The following is a 22,751-nucleotide window of genomic DNA, read 5'->3' as shown; positions in this document are numbered from 1 at the left end:
TGACTGACTGGTATATCCTACACCTGACTGATTGACAGGTATAACCTACTCCTGACTGACCGGTATAACCTACTCCTGACTGACCGGTATATAACCTACTCCTGAGTGACCGGTATATAACCTACTCCTGACTGACCGGTATATAACCTACTCCTGACTGACCGGTACATAACCTACTCCTGACTGACCGGTATATAACTTACTCTTGACTGACCGGTATATAACATACTCCTGACTGACCGGTATATCTTACTCCTGACTGACGGGTATACCCTACTCCTGACTGACCGGTATACCCTACCCCTGACTGACCGGTATACACTACCCCTGACTGACCGGTATACCCTACGTCTGACTGACAGGTATATCCTACCCCTGACTGACCGGTATACCCTACCCCTGACTGACCGGTATACCCTACCCCTGACTGACCGGTATACCCTACTCCTGACTGACCGGTATACCCTACTCCTGACTGACCGGTATACCCTACTTCTGACTTAGCGGTATAGCCTACTCCTGACTTAGCGGTATAGCCTACTCCTGACTGACCGGTATAACCTATGGCTGACTGACCGATATATCCCACCCCTGACTGTCCGGTATATCCTACGACTGACTGACCGAACCTACTCCTGACTGACCGGTATACCCTACTCCTGACACCGGTAAATCCTACTCCTGACTGACTGGTATATCCTACACCTCACTGACAGGTATAACCTACTCCTGACTGACCGGTATAACCTACTCCTGACTGACCGGTATATAACCTACTCCTGAGTGACCGGTATATAACCTACTCCTGACTGACCGGTATATAACCTACTCCTGACTGACCGGTATATAACTTACTCCTGACTGACCGGTATATCCTACTCCTGACTGACCGGTATAACCTACTCCAGACTGCCTCACTGAGCGGTATAACCTACTCCTGACTGACCGGTATATAACCTACTCCTGAATGACTGGAGGAAACACTGGACTGCTGTGTATGTGACTAACATAAACATGGCTGACAGGACACACAGGGGCTGCCCCGGAGATTAGGGAGAGATTTATCTCCAGCTCACCCTATATAACATCATTAAAGTATAATATATGTAGCATAGCTACAAGCCTGGACATGTAATGACCGAATTCTAGAGGCAGCACTTAAAGTTATTATGTAAAATACAGGCTTACAATGTCTGCACAAGCGGCGCCATTTTGTTGGAGCTCAGGTATAGTGTACGCAGGGAGGAGAGAGGCGGGGCTAATGGCCCCAGTGACGCCCTCCTACAGCAGATACGTATAACAGCCGCGGCCACATATCCTACTCCTGTTTGACTGGTATATCTTACTCCTGACTGACCGGTATACCCTACTCCTGACTGACCGGTATACCCCACTCCTGACTTACTGGTACAGCCTACTCCTGACTGACTGGTATAACCTATGGCTGACTGACCGGTATATCCCACCCCTGACTGGTATATCTTACTCCTGACTGACCGGTATACCCTACTCCTGACTGACCGGTATACCCTACTCCTGACTGACCGGTAAATCCTACTCCTGACTGACTGGTATATCCTACACCTGACTGACCGGTATATAACCTACTCCTGACTGACCGGTATATAACCTACTCCTGAGTGACCGGTATATAACCTACTCCTGAGTGACCTCTATATATCCTACTCCTGACTGACCGGTATATCCTACCCCTGACTGACCGGTATATACTACCCCTGACTGACCGGTATAACCTACTCCTGACTGACCGGTGTATAACCTACTCCTGAGTGACCGGTATATAACCTACTCCTGACTGACCGGTATATCCTACCCCTGACTGACCGGTATATAACCTACTCCTGAGTGACCGGTATATAACCTACTCCTGAGTGACCGGTATATAACCTACTCCTGAGTGACCGGTATAACCTACTCCTGAGTGACCGGTATATAACCTACTCCTGAGTGACCTGTATATAACCTATATAACCGACTCCTGAATGACTGGAGGAAACACTGGACTGCTGTGTAGGTGACTAACATAAACATGGCTGACAGGACACACAGGGGCTGCTCCGGAGATTAGGGAGAGATTTATCTCCAGCTCACCCTATATAACATCATTATTGTATAATACATGTAGCATAGCTACAAGCCTGGACATGTAATGACTGGATTCTAGAGGCAGCAGAGTGTATATAAAATACAGGCTTACAATGTCTGCACATGCGGCTTCATTTTGTTGGAGCTCAGGTACAGTGTACGCAGGGAGGAGGGAGGCGGGGCTAATGGCCCCAGTGACACCCTCCTACAGCAGAAACGTATAACAGCCGCGCCCACAGGTGACGTCACGCTTTGGCGCGGAATTCGTTTGCTGCGGGTTCGCGCTCATTTTCCAGCTCCTGATACACAGAGACACAGACCCCGGCCCGGCTCATCACCATGCACGTCATCAAGCGAGGTGAGACCCCCTAATACCCCCCCAATATTTCCCCCAATACCCCCCAATATCCCCCCCCCTGACCCGGCTCATCACCATGCACGTAATCAAGCGAGGTGAGACCCCCTAATACCCCCCAATATCCCCCCCTGACCCAGCTTGTCACCATGCACGTCATCAAGCGAGTTGAGACCCCCTAATACTCCCCAATATCCCCCCCCCCTGACCCAGCTCATCACCATGCACGTCATCAAGCGAGGTGATACTCCCCAATATCCCCCCCTGACCCGGCTCATCACCATGCACGTCATCAAGCGAGGTGAAACCCCCTAATACCCCCAATATCCCCCCCCCTGACCCGGTTCATCACCATGCACGTCATCAAGCGAGGTGAAACCCCCTAATACCCCCAATATCCCCCCCCCCTGACCCGGTTCATCACCATGCACGTCATCAAGTGAGGTGAGACCCCCTAATACCCCCAATATCCCCCCCTGACCCGGCTCATCACCATGCACGTCATCAAGCAAGGTGAGACCCCCTAATACCCCCAATATCCCCCCCTGACCCGGCTCATCACCATGCACGTCATCAAGCGAGGTGAGACCCCCAATATCCCCCCCCTGACCCAGCTCATCACCATGCACGTCATCAAGCGAGGTGAGACCCCCTAATACCCCCAATATCCCCCCCTGACCCGGCTCATCACCTTGCACGTCATCAAGTGAGGTGAGACCCCCTAATACCCCCAATATCCCCCCCTGACCCGGCTCATCACCATGCACGTCATCAAGCGAGGTGAGACCCCCTAATACCCCCCAATAACCCCCCCTGACCCAGCTCATCACCATGCACGTCATCAAGCGAGGTGAGACCCCCTAATACCCCCCAATATCCCCCCCCCTGACCCGGCTCATCACCATGCACGTCATCAAGTGAGGTGAGACCCCCTAATACCCCCCAATATCCCCCCCTGACCCAGCTCATCACCATGCACGTTATCAAGCGAGGTGAGACCCCCCAATATCCTCCCCCTGACCCAGCTCATCACCATGCACGTCATCAAGCGAGGTGAGACCCCCTAATACCCCCCAATAACCCCCCCTGACCCAGCTCATCACCATGCACGTCATCAAGCGAGGTGAGACCCCCTAATACCCCCCCTGACCCGGCTCATCACCATGCACGTCATCAAGCGAGGTGAGACCCCCTAATACCCCCCAATATCCCCCCCTGACCCAGCTCATCACCATGCACGTCATCAAGCGAGGTGAGACCCCCTAATACCCCCCCTGACCAGGCTCATCACCATGCACGTCATCAAGTGAGGTGAGACCCCCTAACACCCCCCAATATCCCCCCCCTGACCCAGCTCATCACCATGCACGTCATCAAGCGAGGTGAGACCCCCTAATACCCCCCAATATCCCCCCCTGACCCGGCTCATCACCATGCACGTCATCAAGCGAGGTGAGACCCCCCAATATCCCCCCCTGACCCAGCTCATAACCATGCACGTTATCAAGCGAGGTGAGACCCCCTAACACCCCCTAATATCCCCCCCCTGACCCAGCTCATCACCATGCACGTCATCAAGCGAGGTGAGACCCCCTAATACCGCCAATATCCTCCCCCCTGACCCAGCACATCACCATGCACGTCATCAAGCGAGGTGACACCCCCTAATACCCCCCAATATCCCCCCACCTGACCCAGCTCATCACCATGCACGTCATCAAGCGATGTGAGACCCCCTAATACCCCCCAATATCCCCCCCCTGACCCGGCTCATCACCATGCACGTCATCAAGCGCGGTGAGACCCCCTAATACCCCCCAATATCCCCCCCTGACCCGGCTCATCACCATGCACGTCATCAAGCGAGGTGAGACCCCCTAATGCCCCCCAATATCCCCCCCCTGACCCAGCTCATCACCATGCACGTCATCAAGCGAGGTGAGACCCCCTAATACCCCCCAATATCACCCCCTGACCCGGCTCATCACCATGCACGTCATCAAGCGAGGTGAGACCCCCTAATGCCCCCCAATATCCTCCCCCTGACCCAGCTCATCACCATGCACGTCATCAAGCGAGGTGAGACCCCCTAATACCCCCCAATATCCCCCCCTGACCCAGCTTGTCACCATGCACGTCATCAAGCGAGGTGAGACCCCCTAATACTCCCCAATATCCCCCCCCTGACCCAGCTCATCACCATGCACGTCATCAAGCGAGGTGAAACCCCCTAATACCCCCAATATCCCCCCCCCCTGACCCGGTTCATCACCATGCACGTCATCAAGTGAGGTGAGACCCCCTAATACCCCCAATATCCCCCCCTGACCCGGCTCATCACCATGCACGTCATCAAGCAAGGTGAGACCCCCTAATACCCCCAATATCCCCCCCTGACCCGGCTCATCACCATGCACGTCATCAAGCGAGGTGAGACCCCCAATATCCCCCCCCCTGACCCAGCTCATCACCATGCACGTCATCAAGCGAGGTGAGACCCCCTAATACCCCCAATATCCCCCCCTGACCCGGCTCATCACCTTGCACGTCATCAAGTGAGGTGAGACCCCCTAATACCCCCCAATATCCCTCCCTGACCCAGCTGATCACCATGCACGTCATCAAGTGAGGTGAGACCCCCAATATCCCCCCCTGACCCAGCTCATCACCATGCACGTTATCAAGCGAGGTGAGACCCCCTAATACCCCCCAATATCCCCCCCTGACCCAGCTCATCACCATGCACGTCATCAAGCGAGGTGAGACCCCAAATACCCCCCAATATCCCTCCCTGACCCAGCTCATCACCATGCACGTCATCAAGCGAGGTGAGACCCCCTAATACCCCCCAATATCCCCCCCTGACCCGGCTCATCACCATGCACGTCATCAAGCGAGGTGAGACCCCCTAATACCCCCCAATAACGCCCCCTGACCCAGCTCATCACCATGCACGTCATCAAGCGAGGTGAGACCCCCTAATACCCCCCAATACCCCCCCCCCCTGACCCGGCTCATCACCATGCACGTCATCAAGTGAGGTGATACCCCCCAATATCCCCCCCTGACCCAGCTCATCACCATGCACGTTATCAAGCGAGGTGAGACCCCCCAATATCCTCCCCCTGACCCAGCTCATCACCATGCACGTCATCAAGCGAGGTGAGACCCCCTAATACCCCCCAATAACCCCCCCTGACCCAGCTCATCACCATGCACGTCATCAAGCGAGGTGAGACCCCCTAATACCCCCCAATATCCCCCCATGACCCGGCTCATCACCATGCACGTCATCAAGCGAGGTGAGACCCCCCAATATCCCCCGCTGACCCAGCTCATAACCATGCACGTTATCAAGCGAGGTGAGACCCCCTAACACCCCCAATATCCCCCCCTGACCCGGCTCATCACCATGCACGTCATCAAGCGAGGTGAGACCCCCTAATACCCCCAATATCCCCCCCTGACCCGGCTCATCACCATGCACATCATCAAGCGAGGTGAGACCCCCTAATACCCCCCCCCCCCTGACCCAGCTCATCACCATGCACGTCATCAAGCGAGGTGAGACCCCCTAATACCCCCCAATATCCCCCCCTGACCCGGCTCATCACCATGCACGTCATCAAGCGAGGTGAGATCCCCCAATATCCCCCCCTGACCCAGCTCATCATCATGCACGTTATCAAGCGAGGTGAGACCCCCTAAAACCCCCCAATATCCCCCCCCTGACCCAGCTCATCACCATGCACGTCATCAAGCGAGGTGAGACCCCCTAATACCCCCCAATATCCTCCCCCCTGACCCAGCTCATCACCATGCACGTCATCAAGCGAGGTGAGACCCCCTAATACCCCCCAATATCCTCCCCCCTGACCCAGCTCATCACCATGCACGTCATCAAGCGAGGTGACACCCCCTAATAGCCCCCAATATCCCCCCACCTGACCCAGCTCATCACCATGCACGTCATCAAGCGAGGTGAGACCCCCTAATACTCCCCAATATCCCCCCCCGACCCGGCTCATCACCATGCACATCATCAAGCGAGGTGAGACCCCCTAATACCCCCCAATATCCTCCCCCTGACCCAGCTCATCACCATGCACGTCATCAAGCGAGGTGAGACCCCCTAATATCCCCCCTGACCCAGTGTTACCCCTTCCCTTCCAATGCCCCCTCCCAGCTCGGTGCCTTACTATCCACATTGACATCTTCCGCTTCTCTGTCCTGTCACCCATGGCCTGATGGAGGCTCTTGTGTTCCAGTGTCAGGATCTGCGCTCTCAGGGACACTACGAGCTGTGACGGCCTTCAGCCTTCTGACCCGTCAGTAAATATCAGCCAGACTGAGGATAAGACAGCCGCTTGTGATATTTACTGACCCGTCTGCTAATCATGTCTGCCCTCCCCATCAGTTTCTGTGCATGCCTCATATGGGGGGATAGTGACTGCTGTGTGTTACAGCCCCCGCTCTGCGTCTTGTAGTATGTCACTATTAGACACTGTCCTGGGGGTCTCGTGCGATCGCACTAATGGATGCGCGGTCTTCTCTTACAGATGGAAGGCAGGAACGCGTTATGTTTGATAAGATCACATCTCGGATCCAGAAATTGTGCTATGGACTTAACGGAGACTTTGTGGATCCGGTAAGTGTGTTTGCTGGGGTATGTGTGCAATGTTGTCGCTTCAAAATCTGGGGGAGAGGTATCAAACTTTGGAGAGAGAGAAAATACCAACCAATCGGCTTTTGTCACTTCTGAAACACAACCTGTAACATGACGATGTTATGACCTGTTGGACTGTAGTAAGTTATGTACCATACAGAGCTTCCTGCAGGACCTCGGTACTTCAGAAATACTTTCTGTCCCTACTGCACGGGGATTCTTTCTCTGGAGTGCCCCCAGGGGAGGGTGCATTTCTCAGCTGTAATTATCTTCCTACACGGACAGCAGCACAGACCTAAGAACCGGAACTGCCGGGGTGGCACAGTTCTTGGTGTCGCCTCCTGCTCCAACAATGGCCACGCTTGGATGATTGCAGCACCGCAAAGTGTGCGTGTAAGGTGCAGCCTGGTGAGGCATGTCATCAGGGGTGAGACCCCCTAATATCCCAATAGTCCCCGCACCGCCTTCCATGCCCAGCTCAGCATGGGTTGTTGCGTGTATGGCACTAAGGGGAGGCACAGACCTCATGACAATATAGCATATTCTACTTTACCTCTCTGGAGAGTCCCAGCTACAGGGACGTATTCCCTATATGCTGGGTCCCTGTGTCGTTGCTGTGGTCACCTCTCCAGATTGTGTGCTCTATGGCTGTACAATTTCTCCTGTTACTGGACCAGTGATACTTAATATGTAACTTTATATACATGTTCATAATGCCATTCAGATTGCTCAGTGCACAGTCCAGCATCCAGTGCCTTATGGCAGCGGAGAGAACCCTGACCATTCCAGGCAGAATCCCCGGCAGTGTTTGTCTGAGCTTGTTTAGCGTGGTGTGTCTATGGCAGAAGTATTTGCGTCGGTTCCCTCTTCCTTTGCAATTGATAAATATTCTGGAGATGACTTGTGTGGTCTGTACAGTAGCTGGATGTGATCGTTAGTAGGGCGATGAGTGGGAAGAGCTCCTGTGGGATCTTCACCCGATTTACCTGTTCCCACAGATGGCGATGATTCTCAGCGAGCTAAGTAGACATGGGGTCCAACTGGTGGCATCAGACAGTCTCAGGATGGGGGCCCCTGGTGGTGTCTGCACCCAAAACAGGATCTGTGACTTCTAGGACTATATTCCATCTGTGATTAGCGCATATAGTTTATCAGTGTGTGGCGATTGAAAGCAGATGGGATTCTTAAGAAATACAGGTTCTCCGGTAGAGCCAATGAGCCCCATTTGGAAGTAAAGCAAAAAATAAATAAAAAGCAGTAACTTTGTGCCTGGCGCAAATCTTGCAGCAGGGCAAATGGAGCAAACACATTTATATTGTTTCTGTGCAGGGTAAATACTGGCTGCTTTTGCATGTACCCACACGTTAGACAGCTTTATTCGTACTCTGCAATTTAGATTTCTTTTTCATCCACTAGGGGTCACTGGAGTACTCTTGGGATATGGACGGGCTTCCGTAGGAACACAGCACTGAATATTTAAATTTAGTAACACTCCACCCCTCCATATCCCTGAGCACTTACTCAGTGTTTTTTCTGTGCTGAACGTGGCAACACATGCTTAGCTGAAGTCACGGTTTTGTTGAAGAAACTTTTATTTATTTTTATTTTTATTTTTTCTACTGTTTGACCACATCCCTGTCCCCCTTCCAAAAGGCAGGGTCAGGGATAGTGCAGCTGCTGATTGCAGCACGGGCGTGTCGGGCCTCTCTGAAAGAGCTCCCTCACAGCCCTCACATCCTCCTGCACTGGCTGGCCGGCGCTTACTGAAAAGCCCCGTCGGAGCCTCCGCACGTCTGCAGGAGTGAGGTATGTGAAACGGGGCGGTCAGCTCCCGCTGCCGCCCCGACGTGTGGAGACATAGTGCTGGGTGACGGCAAGGAGCGGCTCTCCCCTCTCAGCCTCCGGCATCTTCCCGCTCAGGCGCCCGCCCATTCCACCCCGCTCAGGCGGCCGCACGTTCGTCCACAGACCTCCGTGCAGGCACCGCGGCTCTCTCCACTCAGGCGCCCGCACGTTCGTCACAGACCTCCGTGCAGGCGCAGCGGCTCTCCCCTCTCAGGCGCCCGCACGTTCGGCCACAGACCTCCGTGCAGGCGCAGCGGCTCTATCCACTCAGGCGCCCACACGTTCGGCCACAGACCTCCGTGCAGGCGCCGCGGCTCTCCCCGCTCAGGTACCCGCCCGTTAGGCCACAGCCTCCGGCCAGGCACCTCGGAACAGCAGCGCTACCTTGGTAGCTGACACGCTATATATAGGAGCCCACCGCTGGGACACACGTAGCGCTCTACGATACCCGCTGGGGGCCCACACGCTGCGCTGCCGCTGTAATAAGATAAACAGCCATTACAGGGGGGACATATCAGTGAAATACTGCAGCAGCAGAGGGATTGTTACAGTATAATCAGTGAATGCACTGTGATTATGTGTATAAGTATAGCAGGGCAGCCATTTTTAACAGCTTCCTGTGTCTTCCTCTGTGATTCCAGAACGTTCCTGTCCTACATCTCTTCTCCACCGGAGGCGCAGGGGTGTTCGTGGGAATTTGGGATCAAATTTCATAGTACTGGCCACGTGTATTGCACTGGGCCAGATATATATACAGAGCCACCTTATTGCTATTTTACTGAGTCGTGCAGGTGTCTGTGTTTTGTGTATTGTATTGTCTGTCGCCATAATGAGTAAGGCACCAGCAAAAACTAAAAAGCATATTTGCAAAGTATGTGGCAGTGTGTTACCGGTTGGATCTACCACATGTAACGTATGTTTTGTGGATTCCGTTCAGAATACCATTTCTGCTCCGGTTTTGCAACCAATTTCATCACCGGACCCTCCGTGGGGTATGTTAGTAAATGTACTGGAGAAATTTCAGACTGAAATGACCGCTGCTCGTCTGGAGCGAGAAACGCTAAGATCTGAGTCTAGGGTGAGACCGCCAGAACTACCGGAGGCGTCTCAGCCTTGCGTAGGGTCCAAATCCATTTTGGGCAAACGGGATAATTTTCATATGTCTTATGATTTTCCAGTGTCTGCTATGTTGCAGTCTGACGATTCCATCCCAGACCTCACGGAACACGATGAGGGGGAGGAGGGCGAAGTGGAGTCAGACGGCGAGGATGTTAACAGTTCCGGCATTGATGATCTCATCAGAGCGGTACGGCAGTCGCTAAGGTTTCCTGAAGCTGAGCAGCCTCTCACCAATGATCAGGTCATATTTACTAAACGACGGAAGACGCCAGTAAGTTTTCCTGTGTCGGATTCTCTAAATCAGATGTTAGTAGAATCCAGACAGAATCCAGATAAACGGTTTTCTATACCTCGCAGATTTAAGTCTAGTTATCCGTTTCCAGAATCGGTAACGGGTACATGGGAGAATCCACCAATAGTTGATTCTTCAGTGTCAAAGCTTACCAAGAAATTAACCATACCAGTGCCATCAGCTACTACGCTTAAAGATCCGTCAGATCGTAAGATAGAAACTATGCTTAAATCCATGTATGTAGCAGCAGGTGTGATGCTAAGACCTGGATTGGTTGGCATTTGGGTCACTAAGGCGCTCATAATATGGCTTACAGAACTCAAATCGGCTTTACATGACGAAAACCTGATAATTCAGGTGAATCAAATGATTGAGGCTGTAGAGTATCTCTGTACAGCGTCTACTGACGTCTGTCAGCTCACTTCTCGTATTTCATCTTCGCTAGTTACGGCACGAAGAGCACTCTACCTGCGTACTTATCAAGCGGAGGCAGAGGTCAAACGAAGTATAGAGGCGTTGCCTTACGATGGCAAGAAGTTGTTTGGTCCAGAATTGGACGCATGGATTAAGGAGGCTACGGGAGGTAAGTCTGTGTTCTTACCATTGCCTCCACCTGCACCAAGAAGAAGGTACGCTGGACCTTCGTTCAAATCCTTTAGACCTCAGCCCTTTCGAGGACGTGGCAGAGGATCAGCCACGCCTGCTAGACGTGGTCGAGGACGTGGTTTCCATCAAACCAACACAACTCGCCAAGACGCTAAGGTTACCGACAAGCCAGTGGCATGACGGGTTACCAGCCCATCTCGGTTCTCCAATTGTGGGAGCACGCCTTCAGACGTTCCATGGGGCGTGGTTCCACACATCCGCGGAGGGCTGGATTCGCAATTTAGTGTTAAAAGGTTACAAAATAGAGTTCGACTGTCTGCCGCCTCTGCGGTTTTTCAAGACAGGATTGCCTCTGTCGGACGACAAGAGGAGAGTTTTGCAAATTGCCATTCAGTCCTTACTGGATTCGGCAGTGTTGATTCCGGTCCCTGTACACCAACAGGGTCAGGGTTATTATTCAAGCCTGTTTGTGGTCCCGAAGCCGGATGGCTCAGTCAGACCAATATTGAACTTAAAGGGCCTCAATCAGTACGTAACTTACTACAGATTCAAAATGGAGTCTCTACGGTCGGTGATTGCGGGGTTAGAGACCAAGGAATTTATGATTGCGCTAGACCTCAAGGATGCGTACTTACACATTCCAATTTGGCAGCCTCATCAGAAATTCTTACGATTTGCAATACGCCAGAACCATTACCAGTTTCAGGCTCTGCCGTTTGGCCTGTCATCAGCGCCTCGGGTATTCACCAAAGTAATGTCTGTGATGATAGCTCACCTCAGATCCCTGGGAGTGACGATAGTTCCGTATTTAGACGATCTGCTCATCAAAGCTCCGTCTCAACAGATACTTACCCAACATGCGCTGCTAACTTACAATGTATTGGTTCACCACGGTTGGATTGTCAATTTCAAGAAATCACATCTGATTCCGTCTCAACGCCTTCAGTTCCTAGGTATGATTCTCGATACGGTCAATCAAAGGATTTACCTACCACAACAGAAAGTACAAATGCTACGCCATCTAGTACAATTAGTACTCAAACCACGCACAGTGTCGGTACACTTGTGCATTCGCCTGTTAGGCACAATGGTGGCAGCTTTCGAGGCGCTTCAGTTCGGGAGATTTCACTCTCGTCCATTTCAGCTGAACGTGCTTGCCCAGTGGTCGGGCTCGCATCTGCAGATTCACCACAGAGTGAGGTTGTCACCAATAGCAAGAGTTTCTCTGCTATGGTGGCTCAAGGAACACAATTTAACCGCAGGAAGACGGTTCGGAGTTTGCAATTGGATAATTCTAACTACGGACGCCAGTCTCAGAGGTTGGGGAGCGGTAATTCAAAATTGTCAGCTCCAGGGTCTCTGGGCGGATCACGAAAAATTGCTGTCAATAAATGTTCTAGAACTCCGCGCGATTTTCAATGCGCTACGACAAGCGGTGCACATGGTTCGCTCTCAGCCTGTCCAAGTGCAGTCGGACAATGCGACAGCGGTCGCATACATCAACAAACAAGGAGGAACGAGAAGCCGCATGGCAATGCGGGAAGTAGCTCGAATCCTCAATTGGGCAGAATACCACCAGGTGATATTGTCGGCCGTGTTCATTCCGGGAGTGGACAACTGGGAAGCGGATTATCTCAGTCGTCGGGATCTTCACCCAGGCGAATGGTCATTAAATCCAGAAGTGTTTCACATGTTGGTTCAGCGATGGGGTTATCCTCAGGTGGACCTGATGCATCTCGACACAATCATCAACGCCCCAGTATGTGTCCAGAACAAGAGATCCAAAGGCAGTCGCGGTGGATGCTCTCACTGTCGCGTGGCCGTACAGTCTGGTGTATCTGTTTCCACCGTTTCCGCTGCTCCCTCTGGTGCTAAAACGGATCAAAGGAGAGTCGCTCACAGTCATACTAGTGGCGCCTCATTGGCCTCGGAGAGCTTGGTTCTCGGATCTTCGAGGATTACTCGCAGACGATCCGTGGCCGCTCCCGATACGTCCAGACCTGTTACAACAGGGTCCTTTTCTTTACCCGATTTAGCGCGGCTGCGTTTGACGGGGTGGCTGTTGAGACCGCCCTCTTAAAAGAGAGGGCATTCCAGATTCAGTTATACCACCATGTTACGAGCTAGGAAGCCGGTTACGGCAGCTCATTATTACAGAATATGGCGTGCCTATATAGGTTGGTGTGAAGCTCGGAAATTTCCGACATCAGCTTTCAAGTTATGCCGCCTTTGTTGTTTCTACAATCAGGCTTAGATGGAGGTTTGCGTTTATCTACACTAAAGGTGCAGGTATCTGCTTTGTCAATTTACTTTCAAAGACGATTGGCTCTATTGCCGTCTATACGCACCTTTCTCCAAGGTGTAATCAGGGTACAGCCTCCTTTCATTCCACCTACAGCGCCATGGGACTTGAATCTGGTTTGGAGTTCTTACAGTCTTCATATTTTGAACCCTTACAACAAGTGGATATAAAGTTTCTCACTTGGAAAACAATTTTTCTCTTAGCCTTAGCTTCGGCAAGGCGTGTTTCGGATTTGGGTGCCTTGTCATGCAAGCCACCGTATTTGGTGTTTCATGATGACAGAGCGGAACTTCGGACGAATCCCGCCTTCTTACCAAAGGTAGTGTCATCTTTTCACATCAATCAACCAATAGTAGTTCCTGTGTTGACAGCACAGTCTGGAACTCTGGATGTGGTTCGTGCGTTACGCGTTTATGTAACCCGAACGTCTTCAGTTCGTAAGACGGATACGTTATTTGTTCTCTATGATGCTGCCAAGATGGGTTGGCCAGCATCTAAACAAACTTTATCCAGATGGATAAAACTGACCATACGCCAGGCTTACCTTCATGCTAGGTTACAACCGCCTACGTCAGTAACCGCTCATTCCACACGTTCTGTGGGAACTTCATGGGCAGCTGGTCGTGGGGCTTCTGCGACGCAGCTTTGCCGGGCGGCTACATGGTCTTCAGTGCACACGTTTGTGCGCTTTTACAAGTTTGATACTTTTGCGGCATCAGCATCTAGCTTTGGCCGCCTAGTGTTACAAGTGCCAAACTGCTCTCCCGCCCACGGGGGAAGCTTTGGTACGTCCCAAGAGTACTCCAGTGACCCCTAGTGGATGAAAAAGAAAATAGGATTTTGGTACTTACCAGGTAAATCCTTTTCTTTGAATCCATAGGGGTCACTGGACGCCCACCCAGAGCAGTTTACTTACTTGGGGTTAGTTCTGAGGATCTTATGGTAACACATTTTCACCGACTGGTTCAAGTTACAAGTGCTGGTTAGGGTGTCAACTGTTAGTTGTCAGTAACGTTATGGGTTAACTTCGTTATTGTCAGTTATGTTATATGTAATACTCCATTATTAACCTCTCTTAATTCCTGTTCGGCTCAGTAAAAAACACTGAGTAAGTGCTCAGGGATATGGAGGGGTGGAGTGTTACTAAATTTAAATATTCAGTGCTGTGTTCCTACGGAAGCCCGTCCATATACCAAGAGTACTCCAGTGACCCCTATGGATTCAAAGAAAAGGATTTACCTGGTAAGTACCAAAATCCTATTTTTAGTTTGAAGTTGCCCAAATCTAACTCTGTCTGCACGTGTCACATCTGCCCCACTTGCAGTGCAGCTGGGTGTTACCCAGGTGCACAGGTACTTTTTTTAGTTTTTTTATGCTTGTTTTTTGCTTTACTTTAAAATCCAAATCAGGCCTTAGACTGTTCTCAGATCTGGAAAACCAGTTTCGGCAGCGATCAGAGGACTTCCATGGTGTAAGAGTTGTTTCCTGCTACTTTCTGGTACATTCCTGTTTGTGCTGGATGGTCTGTGTGTTAATGGGAATACAATGGAGTTCCTTAAGGTTTAACTCTCAAGACTTAAGCTTGGCATACACTATACAATTATCTGCCAAATCTGGCTGCAATAAAAATCTGGTAAAGGATGAGAGTAAATGCCCTCAACCATTTCCTCCCAATCACTGGAAAACGGACACAAACTATCGTTCAGTCTAATTGGTTAAATCCGTGAACAAGAGTTTGGGGCCTCCCTATGGTCCATTGTGTCTGGTTGTGTGGAAGATGGGCTTTATATACTTGCGTTGAATCCTTTTCCTCTGATGTCATTGGTGGACACTGAGTGCCGTCCATCTATTCTTGGTTCTGCTAAACGTTTTCCAAAGTTGAATGTGTTTTATATGCGAGTGATATTTCTCGATGGTTCTGTCCGGAAGAACAGTATTGAATGTATAAGTACCATAGGGTTCATGTATCAAGCAGTGAGAAGCTCCCATAGCAGCCAATCCGCTCTGAGATGGCATTTATCAAACATGTTCTGTAAGGTAGAAGCTGGTCTACTTCTCCCCTCTTTTCACTGCTTGATACATCAACCCCCAAGTTCCTAAAGGATGATCTCTGGTCTGGTGTCTTCATCTGGGTGAGGAGGAAAGGATATCCTGTACAGCTCTGTTCCGCACGCTGAGGGCCATGCCGGGCTGCGGTTACGGCTCTGTTCCGCACGCTGAGGGCCATGCCGGGTTACGGTTCTGTTCCGCACGCGGAGGGCCATGCCAGGCTGCGGTGATGGCTCTGTCCTGCGCGCTGAGGGCCGGGGCTGCGGTGATGGCTCTGTCCCGCGCGCTGAGGACCGGGGCTGCGGTGACGGCTGTGTCCCGCGCGCTGAGGGCCGGGGCTGCGGTGACGGCTGTGTCCCGCGCGCTGAGGGCCGGGGCTGCGGTGACGGCTGTGTCCGCGCGCTGAGGGCCGGGGCTGCGGTGACGGCTGTGTCCCGCGCGCTGAGGGCCGGGGCTGCGGTGACGGCTGTGTCCCGCGCGCTGAGGGCCGGGGCTGCGGTGACGGCTGTGTCCCGCGCGCTGAGGGCCGGGGCTGCGGTGACGGCTGTGTCCCGCGCGCTGAGGGCCGTGGCTGCGGTGACGGCTGTGTCCCGCGCGCTGAGGGCCGGGGCTGCGGTGACGGCTGTGTCCCGCGCGCTGAGGGCCGGGCTGTGGTTAGTCACGCTGGGATATTTGTGCGGTGTCACAGGTCAGCGGTTTCCTTATAAAACAAACCTTCGTTATAGCCGTTATCTTGCGTCTCAGTGATGCTTTTTACGTTGTGTTTTAATATTTGATTTCAATGTACCATTCATGTTAAGGGTGCACTTTGTATTAAACCATTTGCAGGCTCAGATCACAATGAAGGTCATCCAGGGACTGTACAGCGGCGTCACCACAGTGGAACTGGACACTCTGGCAGCGGAAACTGCAGCTACCCTGACCACCAAACACCCGGATTACGCCATCCTGGCTGCGCGGATCGCGGTCTCCAATCTCCACAAGGAAACCAAGAAAATATTCAGTGGTGTGTATAGTAATGTTGTGTTCTGGGCACGTGGCAGGTGATGGGGACTCTGCACGTGTTACTGCTCTCGGTAAGCAGGAGAGCCCACTGTCGCAGGAGTCTCCCACACGCCCTGCTGTCTCCAGCTCACACGTGGCTGCTACATGTAACCTGTACAGTGCTGACATGAGATCTCTCCTACAGATGTCATGGAAGATCTCTATAACTACATCAACCCTCTGAACAGACGTCACTCCCCTATGGTCTCCAAAGAAACGCTGGACATCGTGCTGGCCAACAAAGACGTAAGCCGCCTATACCTTAGAGCAGGCATGTCCAAACCGCGGCCCTCCAGCTGTTGTGAAACTACATATCCCAGCATGCCCTGACACAGTTTTGCTGTCAGAGAATGCTAAAGCTGTGTCAGGGCATGCTGGGATATGTAGTTTCTCAACAGCTTGAGGGACGAAGTTTGGACATGCCTGCCTTAGAGAGTAGTATAATGTGTTGTCAGTCTGCTGTGGCGCTCTGTGCAGTGTGACGGGTGAGTGGGAAGTTACTGGCTGCAGAAAATAGCCTCAGTCTGGGAGTGTAATTATAAGGTCACTGTGGGGCGTCATCACATGTGACCACAGTGCGTGAGGGGGGGTGGCAGATGGTCCTACAGAATGCTGCATGGGGATAGGTGGATTGTTACATTGGGGGAGTGGGCAGTTCTGTCACATGACTGGGTGCGGCTTATTTACCTGTATGAGATCCCATCAGGGCACTGTCCTGTAGATGTGGGCGGGGCTTCAACTGTGCCGCAATGGGGTCGGAGTTAACTTATTGCAATAGAAGTGCAGGGTAGCCCTAAACAGCGTCATGTCGGCTTTATGTCGTCGGTCTGGTAGTGTCCCTTGCGGTTTTAGTGACTGTATAAAGTGCACCTTCTGCAGAGAGGAGTATATATCTGTCAGTGACTCAGTTCTCTGTCCTGGAGACTAAGTGTTATAGTGCACCTGTCCCGTCATCTCCATTACCGTCCTGGATACTGGGGGGGGACTAGCCTGGTGTGCAGGTCTCAGCCATTTATCAGTGTTCTGTCTTCCTCAGCGCCTCAACTCCTCCATCATCTACGACAGAGACTTCTCCTACAACTTCTTTGGGTTTAAGGTAAGAACGCACTTGCTGAATATGTAACCACATTACAGTATATTACCTGTACAGCTGACCCACGTTATTCTGCTTCTCTTGCAGACCCTGGAACGCTCCTATTTGCTGAAAATTAACGGAAAAGGTAATTGTGTAAAGTTCTGTCTGTGTGTTGTACTTTGCGGCGTCCTGCTTCTCACTGCGTAGGCGGCTGGCGTTTGCGGTGGAGGTGGTGATAGGCTTCCTCTGTACGATCGGAGGCAGTCAGACGGGATTTCCCATACTGACCTGTGCCCCTGAATCACAGCAGTGTCACTTATACACACACGTGTTACAGTCCTGTCTCCACATATCCTGGTGCTGTCAGTAAATGTGCCTGACACGTAGCAGCTCCGCTAATCCCTGCAAATAATACACCTTGTGCTCTAACGTGTGTGTAAAATAGTTATATATATATATATATATATATATATATAATGTCCCTATGTTTTATCCAGCTTACTAGAAGTGGGGAGCACTGGTGGCCAGTTCCACCTCTTTAGAAAACCAGCTTGATTGACAGGCCAGAGCTGGGGTGTTACGTACAGGCGTGTCCTCATACACAATTGCTGCAGTCGCACCAAACATCCCTCCTGTGCTCCTGGTACCGTGTGAGTCTGAGGGTAGATGTAGGAGGACACATCTGTAGGTATACAGTTAGTATAATGCACCTGTGCGAAGGGTATACAGAATCTAGAAAAGATTAATCGGTACCCATCCCTCCAATCACACCAAACTATCTGACTTCTGGGATTTCGGTTACGTTTGTCCGTCCCGCGTTCAGAAGAAAGCAAATGGTAAACGATGAAGCTTAAAAAAACATCAAAGCTTTTATGGCTGTAATTTACTTCTGTACAATGGGCAGTGCGGAGCCGGAGGGATGTTTAATGCCATTACCCCGGTCTTATCCCCTTCTCCAGATTTCACTACTCCACAATCTTCACCTTTCAGTTGGAATTGTCCGTCAGGCTTCATATAGCATCTTTGTGTCCTTTATCAGCATTCATTGTAAAGGTTGCTTCCACGTTGTAGGGCTATGTTGGTCTTGGGGTAAGAGGGTTGTTTTGAGTATAGAAAGAACACACTGAAGTTTTGTGTGAACTGTGTCAAGGGAGGTAATTGAATAGGAAAGAATGGAGGAGTTAAGGTGGGTAGGGTAATTGCTCTTGACACTTTGGAGGCCAGGGAAAGCTTTTGTGTGGAGGAGAGGTTTCCACGGATGGGCTGCCACCTGATAAATGTCCTGTAATGAAGACTGGAAGCCAGCGATAAGTGTAGAGGAGTCGCAGATCTTGTACAGCGGAGGGGTCACGGTGGAAGATATTTTGAGACCAGGGAAGAGCCGCGTGTTTGCAGTTTTGTCTTGATCTCTGTAAATTACGGTCAGACAATTTAGGGATTGGCTGTGGAGAAGATGAGCTGGCAATGAGAGAGAAAGCAGACTAAACACTATAGTAATTCCTTCTATCAGTACTAAGTACAGCTGCTAATATAACAATAGATTACATTGGATATAGTTACATAGACTATGCGGAACGCGTCATGTAGATATGATAAGCAGCTGCTCCTATCAGCAGGAGTGGTAATGAAGACAATTAGCGTACCAAATTCCAGGACTTTCATCTATGAACCAGGCTGACTTCTGCTTTTAAGAGGATCAATCATGCAAAGAAATCAATCAAGACATTTTAATAGCGGTTGCACCCTATGTATCAAGTGGTAATGTAATGGCAGCTGTACGTACGCAGCGGTGATAAAGGGAGGAATCATTTTACAATTTGTCAGCAACGTTGTGTAGTACTGCCCGCTAATTAATGCAATCAATAGCCTGTTATTTATTGCTGTTACATTGTTGTACTTCACACCATATAACCCCCAGGCCCCCCAGTGAATAATGGGCTATGTGTGACCACCTTGAGGAGCACAGGTCACACCTGAGACACCCCTGGACAGTACTGATGATGGTGGTGGCTGTTATATAACTGGGGAGGAGAGAGATAAAATGTGGTCTGTCCTAAATAAATGGAAGAGGATTGTTTATGCGTAAAACCCAGGATTTCCCTTCAGTGCGGTCTCTGTTACACCTGCAGGTCTGCGCTCTGTGGGGTAGGAGAAACATTAGGGTAAGGTAGTGACTGAAGGGCTTTCCTTTGCTCTGGAGGCACCTCCTGGCCATTGCTATGAATTGATTCCCCCCTGTAGGGAGGGAGACTGCCCGCGCCACGGCTCCTGTTAGGGAGGGAGAGGGCCTGTGCCTTGGCCCCTTAGACTGAATGATACTATTGTAATTTAACTTTTACTTTGTGAAGAGAATTGTGTTTTGAGTCGCCATACCAGTCAGGTTGTGGGTCACTCTATGTCCAGGTTTTGTAGACTAGTCCTGTGACCAGTGGTTCAATACGTGATCTGTCCTTGCAGTGTCCGAGCGTCCCCAGCACATGCTCATGAGGGTGTCCGTTGGGATTCATCAGACGGACATTGATGCCGCTATAGAAACGTACAACCTGCTGTCTGAGAGGTGGTTCACACACGCGTCACCCACGCTCTTCAACGCTGGCACGAACAGGCCTCAGCTCTCCAGGTAGGTGTCCCTAGCCTTTCTCCGGGTAGGTGTCCCTAGCCTTTCTCCGGGTAGGTGTCCCTAGCCAGGCACCCCTTGCTCTCTAGATGCATTGGTATGTACGTAATAGACCCCAGGCTGTCTGGCTGTGTCTCACTGGCAGGCCGCGGACTCTCCGGATACGGGTCCCTGGCAATGTCAGTAGCTGGTTTAGTTACATCGCCACCCATATAGATATACAGAAAGGAGGGAAGAGGACCTTTCCCGTTCTGAAATCGAGAGCAGGCATCTCCTTTTCTATGGGACAATACAACCTCCAATACTTGTTACCAGAGACTCCCGTCTCTGTGCTAGGGAGCCCTCTAGTGGTCAGATCCACGTATCGCTCACCGTTAGAATACTCAGCTGTGAAATGAGAGGTCAGATTCTGGAGTGTCACATGCAGTGGGTTTTGCGTTAGCATGGCACATACGTTGGGGTAGCAATGCCAGCTGTAATTGTTTATAGCATTCAGTGTATGGCGATAACCCTTTGTGTATGCGGGTGACACTATTAACCACCAGCGTCCTCTCCCCCAGCTGCTTCCTGCTCTGTATGAAAGATGACAGCATCGAAGGCATTTATGACACATTGAAGCAATGTGCCCTGATATCCAAGTCTGCCGGCGGGATTGGTGTCGCCGTCAGCTGTATACGAGCCACTGGGAGTTACATTGCTGGGGTGAGTGTTACTTTGTCTTCTGTGTTCTCCAGTTGGGTTGCGCTGTCCAGCGTGTTGCAGGTAGGTAACAGGATCTCTGTGCATGTTGGCCTTTAACTGGTGAGCCACGCCCACAGCTGGCTATGCCTGTATACCCCCTGCGTCACGTCTCCTCTAGGTGGTCAGGCTGACGCAGGAGGAGCATCAGCAGAACCCTACCCCCCTCCCTCCTCCATACCCAGATTCAGCTTTACACCTGTCTGCATGCAGAGTGCTCTGATTCTACGGGGATAGCTGTGTGTGGGTTAATTCCTACCTACAGGCCCCTCGAACACCATTGTCCTCAGTGCATTGAATGGAGCAGGTAGCGCTGGGAAAGCTACAAGTCTCCTGTGCAAGAATAGGCTCATCTGTGTGTGGCGGGGTATTACAGTAGGCAGTGGGTTCTGTCCTGCAGACTTGATTATGTTGGTCAGCGCTGGAAATACTGGTACACTGCAAACATTTACATAAGATTTTATAAAAGCCTGAAGAGACGGGTAAAGTCCTCCTGTGAGCAAGGAAGGGAAGATCTGTCATGGTCTATACAGGGGTTCAGTATGATTTCCAGATGGACGGGATGCCGGCGGTTAGAATACCGACAGAGGCATCCCGTCCATCAGAATCCCGACAGCCCTCCAGTAAGCCTACTAACACTCCCCGCTTGGTCCCTAAGCCTCCCTTCCCCGCTGCCTAAACCTAACACTCCCCGCTTGGTCCCTAACCCTCCCTTCCCCGCTGCCTAAACCTAACCCTCCCCGGTGGTGCCTAACCCTCCCTTACCCTTTGCCTAAACCCTAACCCTTCCCGCTTGGTCCCTAACCCTCCCTTCCCAGCTGCCTAAACCTAACCCTTCCTGCTTGGTCCCTAACCCTCCCTTCCCAGCTGCCTAAACCTAACCCTTCCTGCTTGGTCCCTAACCATCCCTTCCCCGCTGCCTAAACCTAACCCTCCTTCCCCCGGTCCCTAATCCTCCCTTCCCCTCTGCCTAAACCTAACCCTCCTTCCCCCGGTCCCTAACCCTCCCTTTCCCTCTGCCTAAACCTAACCCTACCCGCTTGGTCCCTAACCCTCCCTTCCCCCGCTACCTAAACCTAACCCTTCCCGCTTGGTCCCTAACCCTCCCTTCCCCTCTGCCTAAACCTAACCCTCCCCGCTTGGTCCCTAACCCTCCCTTCCCCTCTGCCTAAACCTAACCCTCCCCGCTTGGTCCCTAACCCTCCCTTCCCCGCTGCCTAAACCTAACCCTCCCCGCTTGGTTCCCCGCTGCCTAAACCTAACCCTCCCCGCTTGGTCACTAACCAACCCTTCCCAGCTGCCTAACCCTTCCTGCTTGGTCCCTAACCCTCCCCGCTTGGTCCCTAACCCTCCCTTCCCCGCTGCCTAAGCCTACAAACCCTCCCCGCTTGGTCACTAACCTTCCCTTCCCCGCTGCCTAAACCTAACCCTCCCCGCTTGGTCCCTAACCCTCCCCCGCTGCCTAAACCTAACTCCTCCCCGCTTGGTCCCTAACCCTCCCTTCCCCGCTGCCTAAACCTAACCCTTCCCGATTGGTCCCTAACCCTCCCTTCCCCGCTGCCTAAACCTAACCCTCCCCGATTGGTCCCTAAGCCTCCCTTCCCCGCTGCCTAAACCTAACCCTCCCTTCCCTGCTGCCTAAACCTAACCCTCCCTTCCCCGATGCCTAAACCTAACCCTCCCCGCTTGGTACCTAACCCTCCCTTCCCCGCTGCCTAAGCCTACTAACCCTCCCCGCTTGGTCCCTAACCCTCCCTTCCCCGCTGCCTAAACCTAACCCTCCCCGCTTGGTCCCTAACCCTCCCCGCTTGGTCCCTAACCCTCCCTTCCCCGCTGCCTAAACCTAACCCTCCCCGCTTGGTCACTAACCCTCCCTTCCCCGCTGCCTAAACCTAACCCTCCCCGCTTGGTCACTAACCCTCCCTTCCCAGCTGCCT

General features: G+C 51.9%; 1 protein-coding gene across 3 annotated transcripts in view; it reads left to right on the top strand.

The window, feature by feature from the left end:
- Positions 1–2,344: 2,344 nt before the first annotated feature.
- Positions 2,345–22,751, top strand: part of RRM1 (ribonucleotide reductase catalytic subunit M1) — a 33,783-nt gene continuing 13,376 nt past the window's right edge. The window contains exons 1-8 of one of the 3 annotated variants that reach the window (XM_063950829.1): positions 2,345–2,464; positions 7,021–7,109; positions 16,169–16,346; positions 16,530–16,630; positions 17,421–17,480; positions 17,565–17,604; positions 19,917–20,079; positions 20,637–20,778. In XM_063950829.1, coding sequence (XP_063806899.1) covers positions 2,446–2,464; positions 7,021–7,109; positions 16,169–16,346; positions 16,530–16,630; positions 17,421–17,480; positions 17,565–17,604; positions 19,917–20,079; positions 20,637–20,778 — 792 coding nt within the window. In that variant the 5' untranslated portion in view covers positions 2,345–2,445. Of the gene's footprint in view, positions 2,465–6,075; positions 6,096–6,559; positions 6,584–7,020; positions 7,110–16,168; positions 16,347–16,529; positions 16,631–17,420; positions 17,481–17,564; positions 17,605–19,916; positions 20,080–20,636; positions 20,779–22,751 lie in introns of those variants that run through there. The other 2 variants (XM_063950835.1, XM_063950830.1) reach the window with 2 other exon arrangements.

The sequence above is a fragment of the Pseudophryne corroboree genome, chromosome 2, assembly GCF_028390025.1.
Source record: "Pseudophryne corroboree isolate aPseCor3 chromosome 2, aPseCor3.hap2, whole genome shotgun sequence".
Taxonomy (NCBI): Eukaryota; Metazoa; Chordata; class Amphibia; order Anura; family Myobatrachidae; genus Pseudophryne; species Pseudophryne corroboree.
This window is presented reverse-complemented; position numbering and strand designations above follow the sequence as displayed.